Source organism: Lupinus angustifolius, chromosome LG12, assembly GCF_001865875.1.
Source record: "Lupinus angustifolius cultivar Tanjil chromosome LG12, LupAngTanjil_v1.0, whole genome shotgun sequence".
Lineage (NCBI taxonomy): Eukaryota > Viridiplantae > Streptophyta > Magnoliopsida > Fabales > Fabaceae > Lupinus > Lupinus angustifolius.
The window spans coordinates 15,658,902-15,681,799 of NC_032020.1; the positions used below are offsets into that span (position 1 = coordinate 15,658,902).

General features: G+C 32.2%; 2 protein-coding genes and 1 pseudogene across 4 annotated transcripts; 2 read left to right on the forward strand and 1 right to left on the reverse strand.

Annotated features, from left to right (window-relative positions):
• LOC109363103 (microtubule-associated protein TORTIFOLIA1-like) lies at positions 1-3,872 on the forward strand. 2 transcript variants are annotated; one of them, XM_019609289.1, is made up of 5 exons: positions 1-1,105; positions 1,219-1,327; positions 1,604-2,160; positions 2,276-2,673; positions 2,820-3,872. In XM_019609289.1, exons 1-4 carry the CDS (start codon positions 320-322, stop codon positions 2,663-2,665), a joined length of 1,842 nt encoding a protein of 613 aa, XP_019464834.1. In that variant the 5' UTR covers positions 1-319; the 3' UTR covers positions 2,666-2,673; positions 2,820-3,872. The 2 variants fall into 2 exon arrangements, with proteins under 2 accessions (XP_019464834.1, XP_019464835.1); XM_019609290.1 differs by having other exon boundaries at positions 2,276-2,547; positions 2,578-3,872.
• LOC109363104 lies at positions 6,763-9,633 on the reverse strand (annotated as a pseudogene).
• Positions 20,641-22,898, forward strand: LOC109362752 (transcription factor MYB1R1-like). 2 transcript variants are annotated; one of them, XR_002109443.1, is made up of 4 exons: positions 20,641-20,993; positions 21,471-21,679; positions 22,110-22,716; positions 22,785-22,898. XR_002109443.1 is itself a non-coding variant. In XM_019608767.1 (3 exons), the coding sequence occupies exons 1-3, from the start codon at positions 20,744-20,746 to the stop codon at positions 22,518-22,520; spliced, it is 870 nt and encodes a 289-aa protein (XP_019464312.1). In that variant the 5' UTR covers positions 20,641-20,743; the 3' UTR covers positions 22,521-22,865. The 2 variants fall into 2 exon arrangements, 1 of the variants encoding a protein (XP_019464312.1); XM_019608767.1 differs by having other exon boundaries at positions 22,110-22,865.

Consider the following 22,898-nt stretch of genomic DNA (forward strand, 5'->3'; position numbering starts at 1 on the left):
AATTTATTTAGAAATCAGAAGTTAGCACCATGAAAACGAACCCAACCGAAGCTCTTGAGTAGAGTGGAAAAAAGGGAATTAAAAAACGACAGTGTAGTTTAGCTTATCTTCTCGCTCAAATAATCCAAAACGACACCCTGTTTTCTTCAGCTTCCTTACCCAACAACTGCTAATAAAACCGCTATCCCCCTCATTTCATTCCCATACAAACAAAGTAATAAAACCAAAAAAAAACCGGTCACAGCGCTACGGCGATGTTACCGGCAATTCAACCTGATCCACCACCGTAACTGAAATCTCCGGTACCATCCTTTTCACAATGTCGTCACCGCAGCAGAAGAACATAAAGAAAAAGGTTTTTACGTGCCTCACCAAACTCTCCGACCGTGATACTCACTCCCTCGCCGTCGCTGAACTCGAATCCATCGCCCGAAATCTTAACCAGACCACCGTGCCTTCGTTTCTATCCTGTATACTCTCCACCGATTCTTCCGACAAATCCTTAGTTCGCAAGCAATGCGTGAACCTGTTAGGGTTTCTCGCCGAAACTCACGGCAACATGCTCTCTCCTCACCTCTCAAAAATTCTCAACGCCGTCGTCCGCCGCCTTCGCGACCCTGACTCTTCGGTCCGATCTGCATGTGTCAATTCCGTTTCGGCGTTGTCACGCTACGTCACCAAACAACCGTTCTCCACGTTCCTGAAACCATTATCGGAGGCTCTGTTCACGGAGCAGGATCAGAACTCGCAGCTTGGAGCGGCGCTTTGTTTTGCTTCGGCTATTGATGGAGCTCCAGCCCCGGAACCGGCTAAACTGGCGAAGCTTTTGCCGAGGCTCGAAAAATTGCTTAAGCGCGATGCGTTTAAGGCGAAGCCGGCGGTGATAACGCTGATCGGAAGCATTGTTGAGGCCGGTGGCGCGTCTAATCACGCAATTTTGAAGAATTTGGTTCCTTGCTTGGTGGAGTCGTTGAGCAGCAGCGATTGGGCGGCAAGGAAGGCTGCTGCGGAGGCATTGGTGGTGATGGCGAACGTGGAGAGGGGCTTCTTGTCGGAATACAAGGCTGGATGCTTGAAAGTTTTCGAGAATAGACGATTTGATAAGGTTTGGTAATGATTTCTATTTATTATTTTATTTAATTATTATACAATTGTTGTTTATTTTTGGGAATTATATTTGAAAGTGAATTTGAGATTTTGAGTGTTGTTTTGTTTTAGGTAAAGGTAGTTCGGGAAGTTATGAATCAGATGTTGGAAGCATGGAAGCAGATTCCTGATGTATCGGATGAATTTTCTCCACCTCCTCGATCGCAATCTTCTTCAAAAGGTTTGTAATTTTGTCTGCACACTCTTTGTTTCATTTAGCCATTCAGATTCTTAGATCCATAAGTAGCAGGTCTCTTTTCAGAAATAGAAATACGGATTGTGCTCTGTTTACTGTTGAGCTCTAAAAAAAGGAAATCTGGTAGATGAAGACTTAATTTTTTGTGGCGATGGTTAATCTGTGGGGCACTGTCTCTGTTTTGTTGTATGATACTATGTTTAGTTGATTTGTCTTTGTTTTTTCTTCATAATTCAATCTGTATTTGTGCTTTTGGTTCAGGGAATTCAAGTGAACACTATCAAAATTCATGTAATCCTCGTTCATTAGTGGTGAATTTGCAGAAGAAATCCACTCCTGTTAGCAGATTCAGTCTACCAGATTGTTCATCTGCTGGCAATGCTAAGAACACAAGTGCATTAAGTAGTAACAAGAGAGTGAGTTCGGGTGTTTTGCGAAAATTGAACCATAAGAATTGGGATGTTCAAGTTTCTGTCTCTAATGATCCCTCTGCAGCCACGGCTGACCATGGGGATCTTCAAGAGACAGATGGAACTGTTTTGGAAAGAAGCAAAAAGGATAAAAGCAGACTTTTAAAGCCAGAAATGAGACGTGCTCTATTCAATAAAAATCCTGATGACAAAACAGAGAAGTTTGGTGAGTACAAAGCTGGATCTCGTGTCGTTCCATGTCACGAAGAGTGTCAAAACTCAGTTCCTGTCAGTGATGTCAGTAAAGATATCATAAAGAATGAGAAAGAGACTGAAGATTTATATTTGATCCGCAACCAGTTACATCAAATTGAGAAGCAGCAGTCGAGTCTACTTGATCTTGTACAGGTTTGTTCCTAATGCTTATTTGTGTGAAGTTCCATCTCTCTCCTATGTGTACATGTAGCATGTATGCCAATCCTTTATGATAAGAATATCCAACATGCTCCTCCATTTGTTACAGAAATTTATAGGAAGCTCGCAAAGTGGCATGCACTCTTTAGAGACTCGTGTACACGGCCTTGAGTTGGTGTTGGATGAGATTTCTTATGATTTGGCTATATCAAGAGGAAGCATGACTAATTATGATGAGCCTGGTAATGCATGTTGCTTGCTACCTGGAGCAGAATTTTTGAGCTCCAGATTTTGGAGGAAAGCACAGGGTCGATATTCGTTCCCCCGGTTCTCTAAATCTGGCAGCACCCCCTCACTTTCAGTTGCTGACACGCACTACAGGAATGTTGAAACTAGGTTGATGAATCGCAGACTCAGGCCAGATGGAGGCTTCATCATTAATCCGCTTGCAGAGGTTCGTACTAATGCAAGGGATTTTGCAAGAGGGGAGCTAGTTTAAAAAAGCAGGTCCACTTTCTAATTGCCTCTAGACTAGGCATTTCATTAGGCACTTTCCATAATCTGCTTGCAATTTTGAGATAATTATTTACACCATCTATTGCCAACTCTAACTTAATGCCCTTTCCCCTCCTGTATTTACTACTGTGTGACAGGTGCTGTACAATCTAGACTGCAAATATGTTCTTTTGATTCTCAATCAGCTTCCATGAAAGATCCCTAGATCTGGAAAGCGTGATTGTGATTTAATCAGAATATATAAATTTGTTATCTATAGCAAAAAGTTATGCAAAAAAATTGATATCCCGTGCTATAGCAGCAATATGTGAGCAAGAATTCAGCAAATCATAATAAAGCAAGTTCTGAGTTTATGACCTAATCGAGATCCAAATAATAAAATAATAGTTGTTTGCTAAGAATAGAGAGGATTGAGCATTGTGTCAAACAAGGACTCTGTCAACATTGACGGAGTTGGTGGCAGTGAGGTAAATGGTGGGGACTTCAAGCGTTGCTGTGAGTGCCTTAAACGCATATCTCCATTTCTCTCGCTTCCTCATCATGCTGCACCTTCAAAAAGTATTAAATAAAATCATTATTATTACTCTTTTCCTTTTTACCAAAGAAATTATCCGTATTATTTACTCTTAGAGTATTAAATAATCATCATTGTACAAAAAATACTAGGTTACTAGCAGTCATTTTGTTTATTTTTAAAGTAGCCCTTTTTTATTTTGAGAATAACACCCAAATTGGTAATTGGCCCCTGGAGCCATCCACAAAGTGAAAATCGTCTAGTCCTTAAGGGTTAGTTTGAAAGTTGGATTTTGGAAGGGAAGGAAGAGAAAAGGAAGACTTGAAAGCTATAAAATCCACTTGTGAGAAGACTCCCTTTAATTCTCTATCAACCAATAATTTTGGACCATATTACCATGGTTAAAACTAAGTAGTTTGAAGTCTCGGCGCAGTGTAGTACTCTTTCTCCCACTATGTTAATATAGAAATGAAACTTTCAAAAAACAAATTGTTGGAATTTTCTCGATATAGAACACTCATGTCGATAAAATGGCTTGAATCCTCTTTACGGTAAAAAATTGGAAAAATGGGTGTAGTGTATTTCATTTCACCCCCTTTTTTATTATACAATGCGGAATCGATGACCTATACTTATGTATCAATTAATAAGAATTCTTTGGATTTGAAGAAAAAAACAACTTTGCTGACAATTGACAATTATTTATTTGGTCAGAAGAGTCCTCAAAATATTCTGGTCTTCTATTAGTAATCAATTTCCATATTTTTGGAATGGAATAGAGAGGATAGGCTCATTACATAAAAAAGATAGGGAATTTTCCCATTTAGTAATTGAGTGTGAGAGCCAAATGAATCAAAAGATTCATGTTTGGTTCGGGAAGAGATCATAGACGTTTTGAAATTAAATGAATGGAAAGATAATCTACTTTCATTAAGTAATTTATTAGATAATCGAAAACAGAGAAAGGTTCTCGTCTTTTTTTTGGTGGGGCAAAAAGATGATAGATAAGGGGATCTAATGCGAACCTTGACGCCCGACGGGCGATAAGGGTAAGTTAAGGGACAGAACCAATGTTGTGTGTAAAGATGCAACGAGGAAACCTCTTCCCGTCTCCCAAGTTTCCTTTCACTTCATTCCCCTCTAAAATTCAACTCCAAACTAACCCTAAAAAAACTCAAATGTTCATCAAATTGAAATTTATGGATAATCTGGTTCATATAATCAATAAATAAACTTGTGGATAATTTGATTCATGTCATGCATTAACATGACCAGCATTTATGATTTTTTAGTTAGCTAATCTAAAGTCCATTAATATAATAGAGCACGGAATATAATGAAATATTAAGATTATGAGTGTATTACTAATACACTTTTGCATTTGGTACATCATATTTGTTAATGAATTATTACATTTAAAATTTAATAATAATTAAATATAAATGGTAGATGATATAATGACATTGTAAATTTGAATAATATTAATATATATATTTCTTATTAACTAAAACATCATTTTTTGTCTACATTCATGTGTGTTAGATTTTGAAGTGTAAGCTACATTTAAGATTAATCTCTCCCTGATTTTTTAGGACTTTTATTTTTCCGATATTTCTTTTGAGAAATTAATATAGTGTTTGTTGAGATTTGAGACAGTGACTCCAGTTGAAATTTTTGCGTCTGTACTAAATCACCTTGAAATACCATTCTGTATTCTAAATTATTTATCGGTACTTTTCTGATCTAATTGTAGTTTTTTATTAAAATATAATTAATTAAAAGTGCCAATACAAATTTTACAGACAAAAAATGAATAAGAAATTAAAATGTCAATAGTCTAAACTTAAAATGAAAGATCTCGTAAACTTAATATTTTTCTGAAAGAAACAGAAAAAACAACGAGGTGAAGGAAGACATGAACATACATAACTTACCCCACTTTGCTTTTGTCTTTTTAATTTTTTCTGAAAGAAGGTACTCCCAAAAACAATATTAAATGAGAAAAGGATGTATGTAATGACAGTGTATGAGTTTTATACACTGTCATTGTATCATTACCATTGATTTTTTATTATTGTTGATTTTTCAGAAAAGGTAATCCAAATAAATGGTGGATGATGAAGTGTATGTGTACAAATCTTTACACTGTCGGTGTATACATTTTACACTGATATTAAATTCTACTGAAATCAAATTCATACACGGCAACCATGCAAGCCAGTTGAGTAGAATTAGAAAAATATTGAAGTCCAAACAGTAAGGTATGGTTAGAATGGACCTATTTAGAACCATTTTTTATCCGAATAATTCAACCCCATCAATTATTGAGTTAGTTAAGAGTTCATACCCATTCTCTGCCTTTTATTAATTGCTGATCATAATCAGTTATGACACCAAAACAAAGTCAGATTGCACAACATAGCCAAGCAAAGAAAGAATATTAAAGGAATCGCACAATTACTATAAATTATAAATCTAAAATACTATATAGAAAAAGGAAGAATCATTGGCGGGAATGTTAGATATATAATCGGCAAAAACATTATTTAATCTATGTTTTATATAGTATATTATGCTACCAATTGCTAAGGATGACAAAGAAATAGACATTTAGTAATATAATAATAATAATAATATTAACACATTCCACAGCTCTACCATACTGCATTGGACTGTACTTTGAGTACTCTTCCATCCAATCTCCTTATCACCTACTGCCACCATTTGTTCTTAGAAAAGATATGAGCTGCAAACAAATTTGAAGAAATACATTACACTCGTCCTTACACTTTTAGGTAAGGACAAGCATCTCTCTATGTAAAGCTTAAACAAATGCATTTCCAACTATAAATAATGTAATTGAAATATACTTGTATTTGAATGTCCATTTCCTCCATTTAACATACATATTTGTAAGAAGAAAAAAGTAAAAATGAAAGAGTTGCCAGAATCATAAAATCAAGCCAAAGCTTGCTACAGGCTATAACAATCAATCAATGAGTACAGTTTAAAGCAGAACTCAAGGAAAAGGAGATTTAAGACACAACAATTCAAGAATCAATCGGTAAGCATGCATTTGACAAAGTACAATAACTATAAAAAAGATTCAAGACTCAATATAAATGGTAGCTTGCTATGTAAGTTTAACATGGAAACCATGTGTAAATGAATCTTAAGAAATCATAGTTTTCACATTATAAGAATAGTTATAGATTATCTCTATCCATGACGACATGATCCTCCTTTCTGATGTTGTGTGTTGTTCTTTATCAATAGAAAAACTCTTCTATCTCTTTCTTCTTTATATGCTCTTCTTTATTGATGGCTAATAGAGCAACATTTTTTGGCAGAGATTGAAACTATGTTTAAAGTCTTTTTCTGATGAGTATAGTGCTTCCATCAAACATTATATATAAACTCTTTTTTCAAGAGTCTTACCATTTTATTCACAACTCTTCAGTTCAAGAGTTATACTATTCAAAAACAAAATACTATATCCTTTCATGTCACAAAAGGCATTCTTACATGCTAAATACAACATAAGTCAGGTAGTTCATTCTCTGGGATTTATGTAAAAACTAACTCTTAACATCTGCATCGAAAAAATCCCAAGGCTCGCAATATATATCACCAACCTGTGCTAGTGGCCGGCTGTTCCAAGATGATTCAGTCATTGGGCAAGACTTCCGAGGCTCGGCATGACCATTTTGCTTCTCTTCATATTTCTTCGTGTTGGACCAGACTTCGACTTGTCATTCTCTAGAGAGCAATCTGCATTAGCACTGCTAACAGGCTCCTTCTTACACTTTCTCTGGAATGTGTATTTAAGAAACTTATCACTTGCAGGTTGACAAGAAACCTTCTCATCTAACTGAGACGCTTTTGAATCCGGTTTATCTGGTAACCAATTAGCTTGCTCAACATCAGTTCTACAAGATGGAACCTCCAAACTTTCAGTGGACAAACTCTTGTGTCTTGTCAAATATGATTTATCCAACAAATCCTTATCATCTTTATTTTTGTTTCCAACACTGCAAGCATTAAGAAATACTCTACCTCTCTCAATATCATCACGAGATTCTGATCGACAAATTGTTGCAGCTTCGTCTGTGGGTAATTTAGCAGAAGAAAGAGACATTGGATCCTTTTCAGCTTCTTTTTCACAAAGCATAGAGGAATCCACCCTCGGAGGGTCACTATTATCCAATACACATGGTGAACCTTTGGCATCAGATATATACCATGCTTTATTTGTTTTCTTAACCTGGTAAGGATGTAATCTCATAGTAAGTCTCCTCTTTTTCTGAACAGGGACTTTGACAAGGTTAACATCTGTTTTCGCAACATTAATTTTATCTGGTTTACCCTTTCCACAAATAATATCAGCTTTGGCATTAGTTGTTATAGTTGTTGCTTTACCTCCTTCATGTACTCTTACTAGATCCTTCTCATCTATATTTTCATATTCCATAGAAGAATTCACCTTTGTAGAGTCATTGTTATCCAATACACATTTAGAACCCTTGGCAGCAGCAAGATACAATGTTTTCCTTCTTTTCCTAACCCGGATAGAACGTGACATAGATCTAAAGCCTCTATATAATTTCTCCTTTTACAAGCTGGAATATTGACACCTTCAGCATCTGCTTCCACCACTATAAGTTCATCTGGTTTCTCCCCTTCATAAATAGTATCAGCTTTGGCAATAATTGTTACAGGCATTGCTTTACCCTCTTCCTGTACTCTCACTGAAGTTTCATCATGTACATTATCAAAATGGCTCCTTTCAAATGCATGTATTCGCTGTGTGCATCCATTTTGGTAAAGCTCGGACTCTTTCCTCCCAATGACTATGGACGAAAAATCTGGGTTATGAATGTAGCACTTGTCCTTATGATCATGAGACACATAGAACTTGCTGCTATCATTTGTTCCACTAACAGCAGGATTCTTAGTGTAAGAAATTGAGACTGATTCAACTAGTGAATCAGGTAGGTTATGTACACATCCATTATAAGGGTCAAATATGTTATCCTGCAAACAACTTTCCTGAGTTGGGATTTCGCCCTGTACGTTTTGTTCAACCGGGGGATACATCTGATAGTTTGTTACACTCTCCAGCTTAGTCTCTGCTTCTCTCAACTCTGCCCTTAGATTACTAACTATTTCCTCAGCTTCGTGGAGTTGTGCTTCGAGCTCGTCAATCTTATTCCCCTGGCTTAATGATGTCAGCTCTGCTTCCTTAATCTGTAAAATAGCCATGATGTCAGCTGTGCTTCGAAATTATTTAACTTGAAGGGCTCTACTGCTTGGGTTGAGCCGTGGAAGTTCTACGATGGCATATTAAATTATATTGTCGGTACATGCTATAAAGATTCCAAGTTCTTAGTGTTGACACTAAAAGAGACAGTAACAGTACAATGATTCTGAAGAACTCTTACACAATTGATATCTAAGATGCATAGGAATGGCGATATTAAATTAATGGAAGGACAAGTTAAACTAAACAAAATGGCCATTCAAGCATAATTGTTACAAAGGTAACCTACATTTTAAGTGAATCAAGGTATTTACACAAATTGACAAAGAAAATAATCCATCTCCATTGGCTATGCAAGGTATTTTCACAACTCGGCAAAGAAAATAATTCATCTTCATTGGTTGAATTCAACCAAGCCGTTTTCTCTCCACCATGCATTACAAGAGTGCAAACTGTCACTTGAATTTGATTGGGATTCTAGAATTTAGGTCCACAAAAATGGTGAGGGAAATTAGTCAATAAACCACTACAAAATTATAAACACAAGTAGGGTTAACTCAAACACCAATAAAAAACTGATAGAGCCATAGTCAGAAAAGGCAAAAGCAACATTTTTTTTATAAAATATAAAGATGATAAGCAAACCCATTTGAGAAAGATTGTTAGACCTTAGAATCAAGCATTTGTTTGAGCCTTAGAAGCATCCGAAGGGCTTCATCTCTAGTTTAAGCAAGCTCCTGTTTAAAGCGCATGGCTTTTCTCTCAGAAGCCATGACACGTGAAGCCTCTTCCTTGGCCGTGTTGAGTATGATATCAGCATAGACCTTCTTCAAGGCCAACAATTTCTGATAACAAAACATCAAATCAAAACCCAAAAGACCATAACATAGAATCAACATTAGCCATATACCCAAAAAAAGAAGATTCAATTTTTCTAAAACAGACAAAAAACAGTTATATAGAGATAAGAAAAGGCGGGAATTGACGGCGGAAAACGGGAAAAGAAACGGTTGACGGCTTACTTGGGAATCACCCATTGTTGTGTAATGCATAAGAATAAGAGTGTTGGTTAAGGTAGTTAGGTTGAGACAAAGACAACAAGTGAAGTGGAAAAGGGAGTTTCTTTCTGTTTTTTGGAAGAGAGAGTTTCTCACAGTAGCTGCTTTGTTTGTTAGGAAGTTAATACCACTGATACATTTTTTTGAGATAAAAAATATCACTTGTTTCCTTCTAGGCTTTAATGGAAGATAAAGTATCACTGGGGTATTATTTTTCCAACAAGTGTTGTGAAACAAGAGCTGGACATCAAACCGGCAGAGGTCCCATATTAGGTTTAAACGGTTAAATCGTCTGGTCTGATCGGATGATTTCGTACATAATTAATAATTTTTATTTATAAATATATAGTTATATATAAATCTAAAATTTTATATAATTAATAATTATGTATAATTATATTGAAATAATACATCTTCATCTTTTTTGGACTGTAGTAAAACAAAATATTAGAACATTGTCCCATTTTTTTTTATTTTTAAGTGAGCCGTCTGGTTTACTTCCCGGGTTAATCGGTTTAACATGGTCGGATCGGATTTTTTCCGGTTCAAAGTGATCCAACTCTCATTCGGTTAAGACGGCAAACCAGAGCCATTTTCAAGTCCGGTCAGCGATCAGACCGGTCGAACCGTCCGGTCCGGTCCGATTCTAACAACACTATTTGAAACGCTACTTTTGTAACAGTGTATTGAGACTTGGCCCACTAATTTAAATTGTGATAGTGGTTATAATTGTGGTTATTGTAATTAATGTGATTATGACCATTATGATTACTGCGATGAAGATTGTAACCGTTGCCGTATGAATTATTTTATAATTAAAATTATAATTATGATCTAGTAGTACACTATAATTATAGTGTAATATGATTATAGCGATCACCCTAATATTGTGATTACACCAATGATACAATTCAGAATTTAAATCACACCTCCAACAATAGTCAATTGCTTGTTGCTAGCTCCCCTTTATTTCATAGATTATATACTTTATTTTATGAGAAAAAAATGTATTTATTAATAATATATGAGTTTTATGTATTATTATTGTATCATTTATTATTAATGTTTAATCATCTTTAAAAAATAATACAAATAAATAATATATTGACTATATAAATTTTTATACTAACATAAATATTAAATTCTTATTTTATTACATAGATCAATTTTTGTACAAACAAGGAGGTGGTAGATTAATGTACCATAATGTTATATCTTCAAGTATTATATATAAGATCAAATATCTAAACAAAATTAAATCTCTCGTTAGTATGGCACTGTAGTACAAAAAAGGATAACTTCTTTACTTAACACAGAAAACTCATTTTTTTTTGTTAAATACGTGTAAAAAATATGTTTTCTTTAACTTCAGTTCTAATAAGTTAGGATAAAGAGTTAAAAAATAATAATATAGGTATATTATTGTTGCGTCATTTGAATATCATTAAGAAGATAATATGGCTGAGTCAAACAGTTCAGATCAGGAGACGAACAAAGACACTGATGAGTCATTTGATTATGTGTCACCATTGTTGCAGATTTCTGTGACATATAAATACACTTATCCCTTGTTCAAAACCACAAGGAACATAAGATGTTGAATTGATGGCATCATTGTTAGGTGCTTTTGCCGCAAATTTACTTAGCTTGCTCATTTTGATCAAAATATTATAATTTTAGTGCATCATTTAAAAAAATCATCAAACTTATGCACTTTTCACAAACTCAGTAATGATGTAGTTGAGTTTTCCATTTTTTTTCTAGCCCCACATGAAATTCAGCAACTAAGATGTAAAGTTTCATATGTATTAATTTTTTAATATAATGGACAACATGGACGTAGAGTTTCATATTCTTTTTTTTAATTTCCAAAAGAAAACTCGGCATCCCAATAGAGTTTTTATTTTATTTCTCTATCTGCAACCGGGTTGCAAACTTTTTAAAATATTACTTCTCCAGTTTTGTTCAAACTCTTTTACATAAAACTACCATATGACATATTTACATATACAATATTTTGAGTATGAGAAAAAACATGTAATTTGCGATTGAGGTTCAATCTTTTATGGACAAACCATGAGCACTGTATTTGATCCAGATTCAACAACAAAAAGACAGAGTTAGTATAAGTAGATAAAAGGTAATCTAGAAGAGTTTTCCATCGAGAAATGAAAATTTCACACAGAGCCACATATCCCACGAAATGCAAATAGTAAGTTTATCAATTTCATAGGCATAATAGCAAATGCTCCATTGGTTACTACATGAAAAAATGGAAATGTTTTAATGATCAATATTTATCACTCTATCATAGTTACTACATGTTGCACTGGTTTATCAACTACTATGTTTCTACAGGCAACTTAAAGCATATCACATATAACAGAAGGTGAACTACCATACCAATATAGCCTCTTAAATTTTTTGATCCAACTACCTCATTTTATTAAACTTTATCAGGCATTTTATTAAACATCATCAGGTTAGTATACTAGTATATTTTATTTCACTCTTCTAATTTTAGTATATTTTCCATACTGATATATATACATATGAAAACTTAGTTATCAACAAGGTATTGGTTTAGTGGTGTAAAACTCTGTTAGATCCCATGATGACTAAAAGGTCATAATTTTGATTATTGAGAGTGACACTTGTTGGGAGGGATAGTCACACACACTGAAATGTATTAGTTTCTTACCCAAAAGGGTGAAGAGATACTCTTGGTAGTATCAAAAAATTTGAAAACTTAATTCAGAATTTTATTGTTATTGAAATGCAAAATTGTATATTCATATTTGTTAGAATGATTTTTATTGTTATTGCCTTCTATATTCATGCTTTGCAAAATGGATATGCCTTATAACATGTTATTGTTAAAAGGTAAACAGTACCTAATTAAAAAAGTTGGCATCCCAATTGCAGATTTTAATATTGTATTAAAAAATTAATATATATTCTCTACGTCCTAGTTGCCGAGTTTCGTGTGGGGCCAGAAAAAAATAAAAGAAATTCGACTATGCTATTCCCAAGTTTGTGAACACCAATTTGGTAATTTTGTTAAAAAGTGTACTAACATTGTAATATTTTGATCAAAGTACACTAACGTCATACTTTTGCTTCTAATGTTGCGCTGATGAGTTGGGAAATGGTATGAACTACGAAGACTGCTTGGTAGGGCTCATTCTCGTGCCAATATAGGATCTACTTAGTAAAAACCAATGGAGAAAATATAATAAAGAAAATTATACCAAAAATTTAATGTGAATCGGCAATTTGCCTACATCCTGAAGAGCAACAAAAATATTTCATTATGATAAAAAGAATTACAAGTGTTTCACTCTCCAAGTACACCCAATTTCACTTTCACTATATTTTTCACAATATTAGAACAAGAGAACAAAATGAGAGAATATGTACTAAATTAAGTATTTAGTGTGTTTTACAATTGGTTGAAGCACTCCTATTTATAGCCAAAACTCTTGAAGAATATGTGGCCAAAGGAAAATAACATTAATGTTGGTTCACCATAGCCACTTTTTTACTTGACTAAAAATTCTCTATTTCTTTTTTAGTCACTTATTTTTTGCTTGACTGAAGAAAATCTTTTGATTATCTTTTTCTTTTATTCAATATTCAATAACTACTATGGTTAGGATGCATGTGCCTTGGCACATCTGCATGGTAAGCTCGCCAAAGAAATATTACTAAACAGTTGGGTGGTTATATTACACTTCTATAGGTAATTAGATATAAATGTTTATTACAAATCTTTTATTTTTATTTTGTGATTTTTATAAATAAAATATTTTATTAATAATAAATTATAGTTACATCCAAGAAACCAATGTAGAGAATATAAAATAAGGTATATAACATATCTTAATTACAAAACTCACCCAACAAAAACTAGAAAATACATCATAAGTCCAACCAAAATAGAAAAGGAGATAACAATAACCTTTCATGCTTAAGATCGGATTTGAAATTCATTCAAACCAAGACAAATATATTCACCGTTTTGTATTTTCCTTTAATTCAAAGCCAAAATTTAAATTTGATATCATCCACCAAATTTCAGTCATTCAAATAATTAAGTAAACTTGATTTTATACTTTGACATTTTTTTCTTCTGTTTCATCCACTTTCCACCATAAAGCAAAAATAAGGTAGGACTCCATTTGGTATCCACTCTAGTGTGTTCAAAATTAAAATGAACTTCTCCTTTTATGAATGTGCATGCATGTTACATGTTCCATGCATGATGCATATTACTCTGGTCAAACCGTGGATGTAACTCATTTTCCTTGCAACTAAGAAACCACCTTTCATTATTAGCATTTACTTTGTCGTGTACATTCATCCAAAAGCTAAGGGACCTTCCTATTTTTATAGAAAAAACTTTTGACGGAAGGAGAAAAAAATTATACAATTTATTGTGTTTAACTCAAGTACTAACACTTTATATATTTTATAGAAAATTTTTTTTATCTAAATCATTTGTACATGAAATACAATTTCATTTAAGTTAGAAATATTCACATTATAGTTATATGATACCTCTTTGAGCAAAGATTTTTCATACATAAAACTTGAATCCAATACTTTAATAAAGAAAGAGGCAGAAATTATCCACCTAGATCAAGCTAATCACTTATTATTTATATAAATTTATATCTATACTTTTTTGGTACATAATTTATATATGCTAAAGTACTGCATAAATATTCGATTTGGGTACAGAAAATTTTAAATAATTGATGGATAATTATTTATGATGAATTTAATGATTTCAATATAGATGGAAATCAATGTCAGTTTTACATGAATTAATCACGTGGCAACAAACATGAATATATTGTGAAAAATTACAATAATAGGTCTTCATTAATTCGTTTTATTAAATATTCATTATGTTCCTTAAAGTTGATAGATAAAGTTATTCACATAAATTAAAGTTGGTGATTACGGTAATGCTCATTTAACCCTTATATATTTCTCGAGAGAGGGAAATAATGAGGTGAAAAATATGATATAATAAATAAAGGTTTACTTGGAAAAGTATACATAATTAAGATTTAGGCCTTCAAGGCTTCAACACATAAATAAATATGGAATAAAAAGGGAATACCAAAATGTCAGTATTTAACGAACAAAGGAGTAGTTAAAGCTATAAGTTATTTGTATATAGCTTTTTTAAATAGCCTATTGAGAAACTGTAATCTTTATCATCCATATTAATTTGTATGATCTTGTTATCTTATTAATATATAGACTTTTGTAATGTTCCCTAGAAAAACACTTTCACCATTTTCATTTAGGTATTTAAATAAGTAAATTATAATATTTTTATATTTACTGACATAGATGGAAAAGCTAAATTTGGCTTGAATGATACCAGAATTCTATAAAATGAGTTTATATCTAGAATGAAAGGGGTGAGTATAGCTATCTTTTTTATAGGGGAGATAAGGATGGGTACATATGTTTTTCTTAGGGAAATAAAAGAATAAATATATGTGTCTGATTTTTTGGGGTACAAATATTTGTCTCTGAATTGATTTAGTACTTATCATTTTTTGCTCAGTAAACTATTTAACAATAAATATAATATTACTTTCCCACCTGTTTACTTAACAATAAATATAATATTACTTTCCCACCTTTAAAGACAGATTTATTATTCATTTTGGAGAAGCTCAATCCAATTGAATGTATCCATAATATGAAGAGTTTAAGCTGTGGAAAAGGACTTGAAAAGGTAACAACTTCAACATCACCAAAGAAATTTAAATCTAGTACGCAAAGTGTGAAAAGAATCCCACAATAAAAGAACAAATGTACCTATAACACAATGATTTACCATGACATATCAAGCTTGAGATGTGACTGCATATTTAATTTGTTGGTTCTAACTCTTTCTTTAAAACTAAATTAATCAGATAAATATTTATACAAAATATATATATATATATATATATATATGGTTGAATGAAATATCGGAAGATTAACCTCAATATGATCCAAGATTTTTCTCACAAATCGTAATAATGTCCACCAGTCAAATGACCTTGTCAAAGGTGACCAAAAGAAGAACTAAAAATCAAACTAGGAAAATTGGAAATTTGAAATGGAATTCCTTATAGAGAAAGGAATTGAAACCTTTATTGGATGCTTTAACCTTAAAAAAAATGTAATTAACATATTTCAAATCATACATTCATTAAATTGTGATTGATTTACAAATAAGGACTAAGAGATAAGAAGAAGAAAATAAGGTAGTGGAACCCCACAAAGCCTTATCCGAGGCTTATCCTCCATTCCAAATAGCACCCCACCCCAAAGGAAACTACACCAATTAAATCATTCATCATATCATACACTATATCTTTTAATATTGTACACAGGAAAAAAGGCGCACTCTTGTCTCTAGAGATAACGAAAAAAATCATACCCTTGATCACCTTTATGACCAATAATATTAACGAATATGCTTACAAAGCCATGGGTGCACATATCATCTTGTATTCCATTTAATATAAACAAATTAGTCCTTTTCATTATTATCATTATCATTACAACTAAAAAAATGTCTTCCTCTTCTTCTATGATTAAACAACCAACCTTGTAAAATACAAAAGTAGGGGTAATTGTTAATTTATTTTAAGCCTATGCAAGTAGTGTTAAACTAACCCAAAAAACTAGTGGTGATGAGATGGGTTTAATTTAATAATATGAGGTTAATGGGCACATAAAAATGTTTTAAAAGTAGTTTAAGGTCAAGTTGATCATTGATCTGATAAATTTGATTATTTAACATATAGTTTCAATGCATGCATGTGGCACCCGAATCCTTTGTGCTTCAGTTTTGAGGAAAGATAATAAGTAAGAGGAGCCCATGTGTTGGGGATAGAGTAGTGGGATTAGAAATTGGATGCTACTATGAGTTGATCTGTCTCATGCTGCTTAATTTGGACAATATAATCCTACTTCAATATTCTTTGGATCCCTATTTATGGTTGAACATTTCAGTTGTCACGTCTAGTTTGGTTTTTCAGACTTAAATTGCTATGATGTTGATAGGAATCAATTCGAAAATAAATATCAAATTGTGATTATTTAAGAATGTATATGTCATTTTCTATTGAAATATCAAATGCAAGTGGCTTGGCCCTTCATAGTCGATGATGGAACTATTTTTTTATTGATATTTATATTACATATAAATATTAATATGAGGTGTGACAACAAAAAGGTTTAGGCAGGGTAGTGGCAAGGATGGATCCATATATGAAAATATATAAATATTTATAGAAAATATGGAATATATATTAATATTAGAAATTTTGTCAGAAAACTACTATTGTTATTCACACTACCAAAAAAAAAGAAAAATATTATTTAGCCACATCTGATAATCCATGGTTAACATTACAGAAGCATGAGTAAACTTAGGTTATTATGTTTTATCCAACCTACTGATTTAGGTAAATATAATGTCATAGTTATTTAAGTTTATCATATGACAAAATTTTAGTTATAGCCTTATAGGGACACTTATACCACTCGCTAGAAGCACATTTGCTCTTGTGACTAGGACCACGAGTTTATGAGAGAATATCACGCACCTTTGACTGAAACGACATCTTGTGGAGGAAAAAAAAAGGAGTGCATAAATACTTTCATTCATACTAACCGTAAATATTATTTGATTTATTTCACTTTTGCGTTGTGAAACATGAAAAGAATTAACAAATAAATAATAATTTTTGCTTCAGAAGAAAATAAATGTCTACACTATGGTAATCAAAATTCAAATAATTTTTTTATCGTGTTCCTTTAAAAGTCTTCTTAAGCTATGTTAATTAGTTGCAATTGGCACCGATTCAGCCTTGGGTTTTGATTTTGATTAACATGATTGTGTGTTCCAAGGACTTAATCTATCATAGCTTCAAAGTTGCTCCACATTTTGGCTAATATATTTAGCTTTTTTTATACAAAAGTCCATATAATACTATTCTGGATCCTAGGTTATGTTCAGCATAACGTACGGATCCTTGAAAGAACGTACTAGTTAAGAAAGGGGAGTTTTTGTTTTGTTACTTTGTTGTAATATGATTTACTACCTTAAAACCCAATAATTTTAGGACATATGTAATTGTCTTAGTTGTCTACTTGAGAAGTGCGTCCACAAATATTGTCTTCTCTTTTCATAAAATCGATGCCTTATAATATAGGATAGGATTGGTTGTAAAGTCTCCTTTTCTTATCTTTCATCAATAGTGGGGATTGACTTTAGCCATATTTGAAGATTGAGAATAGATATGTAAACTTTCATTCTTGAATGACCTAAAGAATGACCTAAAATAACAACATATATCGGTATCTTATATAATAATAAAAGTAATTATATTCACCTTCCTAGTATATGGTTGGATGATGATGTTATTAAATCATTAAAATATGCATATGATGTGCTGATAAAAAAAATATATGCATATGATATGTAAGGCTCTGTTTCAAATAGTTGATTAAAAAAATAGTTTAAAACTTAAAAAATATGATGAAGATTATGAAATTAGAGAATGAAAGTTTATGATTGATAACGTAGTTGAATGAATAATTGGTAAAATCATTTGATATGCAATCTGATAAAAGTAAATGACTTTAATAAAAGTTCTTAAATTATAAAGTTATAATTCACTAAAATTGAATTATGACATTATAAATTTTTTTCATATGACATAATCATTTATAATCCAACAAGAATATAAATAGTAGCTTATTTTTGTTCAAATAAGCTTATAAATCCACAAAGAGAAAATGATGTATGCACTGACAGTGTATGAGTTTTATACAGTGTCATTGCATCATTCACCATTGATATTTAATTGTTATTGACTTTTCAAAAAAGTAATCTAAATTAATGGTGGATGATAGGACGCATGTGTATAAAGTTATAATTCACTAAAATTGAATTATGAAATTAGAAATTTTTTTCATGTGACATAATCATTTCTAATCAAACAAGAATATAAATAGTAGCTTATTTTTGTTCAAATAAGCTTATAAATCCACAAATGTGTTTTTGACACACACACACACTAAAACTTGTGTGTGATCCACCCCCTTATTAAGATGATTATAAATTGGATACTAGCTTCTTCAACTGAAAATTAATTAGAATCCTTGTTTGGTTAGCGTTTCGGCTTATAAGCTCTATCTGATAGGTCCACTGGAAGGATTTATTATTAAAGTAATATATCTCAATAAACATTAGATTAATGTTTTTTTTAATTTAAAATGAATCGTCTGATTCACTTTCTATGATATTATAATTTAATCAGGTTTAACATAGTTATATTAGAATTTTTCCAATTCAAAATGATTCAACCACTATCCAACTAATATAGTAAATTAGTGTCATTTTTAAGTTCTATGGAAAGTTAGACCATACTCTAAAAGTGATTCTAATTGTTCGTGCCTTTGTGGAACTTTTGCCATTAAAATATAAAAATTTGAATTTTAGCTTGCTGGATAGGATTGTAAAAGCTTCTCTATCCGAACTGTATAGAAATACTCGAGACTATTGTAAAATAAATATTTGAGAATTTGAAATTATACTTAGGCATCATTAATTTAGAAATTATATTTTGAGACTAAAAAGTATGTAGTTATAATATAAATTGAAATTTGTTACTTCAACTAGAAGGGTTTTGAGTCAAGCAAGGAATTTCTACTAAAATGTTTGAATGTACTCCACGAAAATAGTTTCTCAGAAATTGATGAAAGGATTCTCTTGAAAACCATAAAAAATAAAATCTAATACTAATATCATATATTGAAATTTAAAATAGACAATAAAAGAAGGATATATATTGCATTTAGTATTCCAACAATTTTAGAAGGATATAATATTATTCACTTTATAACAATTCCAACTTGAGTATAAATAAAAAAAACTCTGTCAATTTTGAGGTGTTTGTAGCATTTTTCTCTCTCAATAGAATATATGTATCAATCATGTTTGCGCATATTACATAAGTTAGAAAAATGATAATCATATAGTTAATGATGTGTAATAGTAGATACTAAGGGCAGCTTTTAAGTGCATAGTGAATTAGTGATCCTATGGAGTTGAGCAAGTTTCTCTCATAATGAAAATTGTGGTTCATATAAAATAAGAGAGAAAACATGATTGAGCAAATAATAGGATTTGGACCAATTTTATAAAATGGGTAGGAAAATAATGAGCAAATCAATTATCCACAAAAGAATCCAATAAAAAATGTTTTTTTGATCATTTCTCAATAAATTTAAATCGGCTTACAATTTTTATTTGGATAATTTGGATATAAACATCATATTCATCCGGGATAATTCCATGTTAAAGAGTATATACTTTTTCTAGAAGTAAATTTGATTTAATCTAAAGCATAATTGGAAAATTACATAGTGTTAATGTTATAAATTGTTTCATATTCTCAAACTCGTAATATTTATCGGTATCCATACAGGTAACAAATATTTGTAGGTATCCAACAAATTTTTAATTTTAGTTATATATTTATATATTTTAATTATATATTACATGAATAATATAATATTTATATGATAATTTTATAATTAGAATCCAATAAGTATAATTTATTGTAAAATAATAATAAAGTGTATAATATAATCTAAAAATAATAATAGAAAACAATAATATATAAAAAAATTATTAAAAACCAAATTTAAAAATATGTAGATATTCACCATACGATACGAGTATCATAAAACTCGTTTTTACATAGAAATTATTATTGCAAATACCAATTATATGTATTTTCATTGATAATGGGTCAGATTTTTTTTCATTGATAATGGGTCAGATTTTTTTTACCATCCCAATTAGAGTATTATAAACTATCATATAATAATATGTGTGATTATAAAAAACCTATTACAGTTGAATGTGTTTTTTATTTTTTTAAACCAAGAAAGATACTAAAAACAACTCATATAAAAATAAGTAAAAAACAATTACATATTATATTAAAAAGTACACAAATAAAAATTGTAAAAGCACATGGCTGCCATTGCCAGAGTTTATATTAAACTCATCGCACCATTCTTCTCTCATTCATTGATTCTCCTCTTCTCTTCTTTTTCTTCCGCTCCTTCCAATTTTTCACTCATTCGCTTTTCTCCGATCTCGACTTAACGGAATCAATCTTCGATCCGCTTATGTCTCGTGCTTTAACCGCCGCTGACTCCGCCGTCTCCGGCGACCTCCCTGCCGGCGAGTTTATGCTGTTCGGGGTTAGGGTTGTGGTTGATTCCATGAGGAAGAGTGTGAGTATGAACAATCTCTCTCAGTATGAGCTTCCTCCAGACGCCTCTTCCAACAATAACAAAGATACTGTCGCCGCCGGTTATGCCTCCGCCGATGACGCCGTGCCTCACAACTCAGCCAAGCTCCGCGAGCGCAAGCGAGGTTTGAGTTCGATCAATATATATCTCCGATCGATTATTAACTTTTTGTTGTTTTTGTTAATCTTAAATAACTTCTAAAAAATAGAGATAATTATATTAAGAGGATGTTTAGTTTTTAGGAAAAGCAATTATTGGTACTTCAAAAACGATAAGAAAGGTGTTTGACAGTAATATAACTTAATATTTCGTGTAAAAAGACTGAATTTCTGGACATTAAGCACGTGTTTGGATCAGATTGATAAAAATCAGATTATTAAAATCCAAAATTATGTTAATATCCAACTTCCCAGCTTCAAATTAAATTAAAATCTGAAGGGTAAAAGCTGTTGTTGTGTGCTATAACATACTTTGCCAGCAGACAGTATGATTAAGTGATAATCAAGTTGTTTTAGAATTTGAACTTACTTAAGGTGATGATTGTTGAATGAAATTAAAATATAGTTATATAAGATTGTAAATTAAGATGATGATGATGCAGGGGTTCCGTGGACGGAGGAAGAGCACAAGCTGTTCTTGGTGGGATTGCAGAAAGTGGGGAAAGGTGATTGGAGAGGAATCTCCAGGAACTATGTCAAGACCCGGACCCCTACCCAGGTTGCTAGCCATGCTCAGAAATACTTTCTCCGCCGCACCAACCTCAATCGCCGTCGCCGTAGATCTAGCCTCTTTGATATCACCACTGACACAGTAATTTCCTCAGCAACCTCTGTGTCTTTTGTCCTTATTATGTGTTCAACCAGTCAATTAAGTAGAGTATTAAATGTGGTTTTGATGATCTTGTTAGATGCCATTGATTTTTCTCAGTTATTTCTGTCTTTTAATCAAAAACAGTCAAGCTGAATAGAATATTATTGCTTTTTAAACATTAAGGATTGAAAGAAGGAAACAGTGAAAATAAACAACAAAGTGGATATGAAACTTCTGCTATTTTTGTGTTTTTAATTTACCTCCTTGTGAAATTAATATGTTAATTGAAGAGAAGTTTAATTGAATAGAATGGGGTGATTTAGGTTTTCTGGTTCCCTGTGTTGGCTTGCCATCTGGCAAGAGTTTAAACTCTTCAATGCTTGAAGGATTGGAGAAATAGAATTTTGATGATCTAATCAATTTGTGTCAGGTTCCAATGGAGGAAGAACAGATCCAGAATCAAGATAGCTTGTCTCATTTACAGTCTGTGTATCCTGCAGCCATTGAAACTACCAACACAAATAGATTTCAAATGATGCCAATTTATCCGATGCATGTTGGATCTGGAATGTTTTCAGTCAAGGCTGAGAATCCAATGGAAGAACTCACTTTGGGACAAAGAATCATGGAACACAATGTTCCAACTAACCAAGTTCTTCCAATTCCTAAAGCTTCCACAGTGTCTGATATTGCCTCCAATTTAAGCTCAACTATTGACCCACCAAAACTGTCCCTTGGGCTATCTTTCTCTTCTGATCAAAGGCAAACATCCTCAAGACATTCACCTTTGTATGCATTGTCTCATTTAAATAACGGAGATAGCATCATAAGCGTTGCTTAAGAAACATGACTCATGCTTGTGATCCATATCTAGAGCATCTTGGATTCATATGTAGTTATTCTATTTATCTCCATTCTCTGTCTCTGACCTCTATGTGGTGGTGGGAGAAATAGAAAAGGTGGTTGAAGGAAAAGGGCGATGGATTAGAGAAGGCAAGCTTAGGTAACTGAATTTGATCCTTCCGTTCCTTGTACAGGTTCTGTCCTGTTACTTCTTGTTTGGTTATGTTAATCTTAGATTCTTGTTTGGTTATGTCAATCTTAGATTCTTGTTTATTTGGCTTTTTATGCTTGTAGTTGGATGGAACTTAAAATAACGAAGTACTTTTTGGTTTATTGCTGATAACTTTTGATGTGGACTTCATAGATGTGTGGTTTA

Excerpts from the sequence above, each read along its gene's own strand:
- LOC109363103 (XM_019609289.1), top strand. The coding sequence starts at position 320 with ATGTCGTCACCGCAGCAGAAGAACATAAAGAAAAAGGTTTTTACGTGC. Across the intron at positions 1,328-1,603 it reads ATCGCAATCTTCTTCAAAAG|GGAATTCAAGTGAACACTAT; the intron begins GTTTGTAATTTT and ends CTTTTGGTTCAG. Across the intron at positions 2,161-2,275 it reads GTCTACTTGATCTTGTACAG|AAATTTATAGGAAGCTCGCA; the intron begins GTTTGTTCCTAA and ends CATTTGTTACAG.
- LOC109362752 (XM_019608767.1), top strand. The coding sequence starts at position 20,744 with ATGTCTCGTGCTTTAACCGCCGCTGACTCCGCCGTCTCCGGCGACCTC. Across the intron at positions 20,994-21,470 it reads GCTCCGCGAGCGCAAGCGAG|GGGTTCCGTGGACGGAGGAA; the intron begins GTTTGAGTTCGA and ends ATGATGATGCAG. Across the intron at positions 21,680-22,109 it reads TTGATATCACCACTGACACA|GTTCCAATGGAGGAAGAACA; the intron begins GTAATTTCCTCA and ends AATTTGTGTCAG.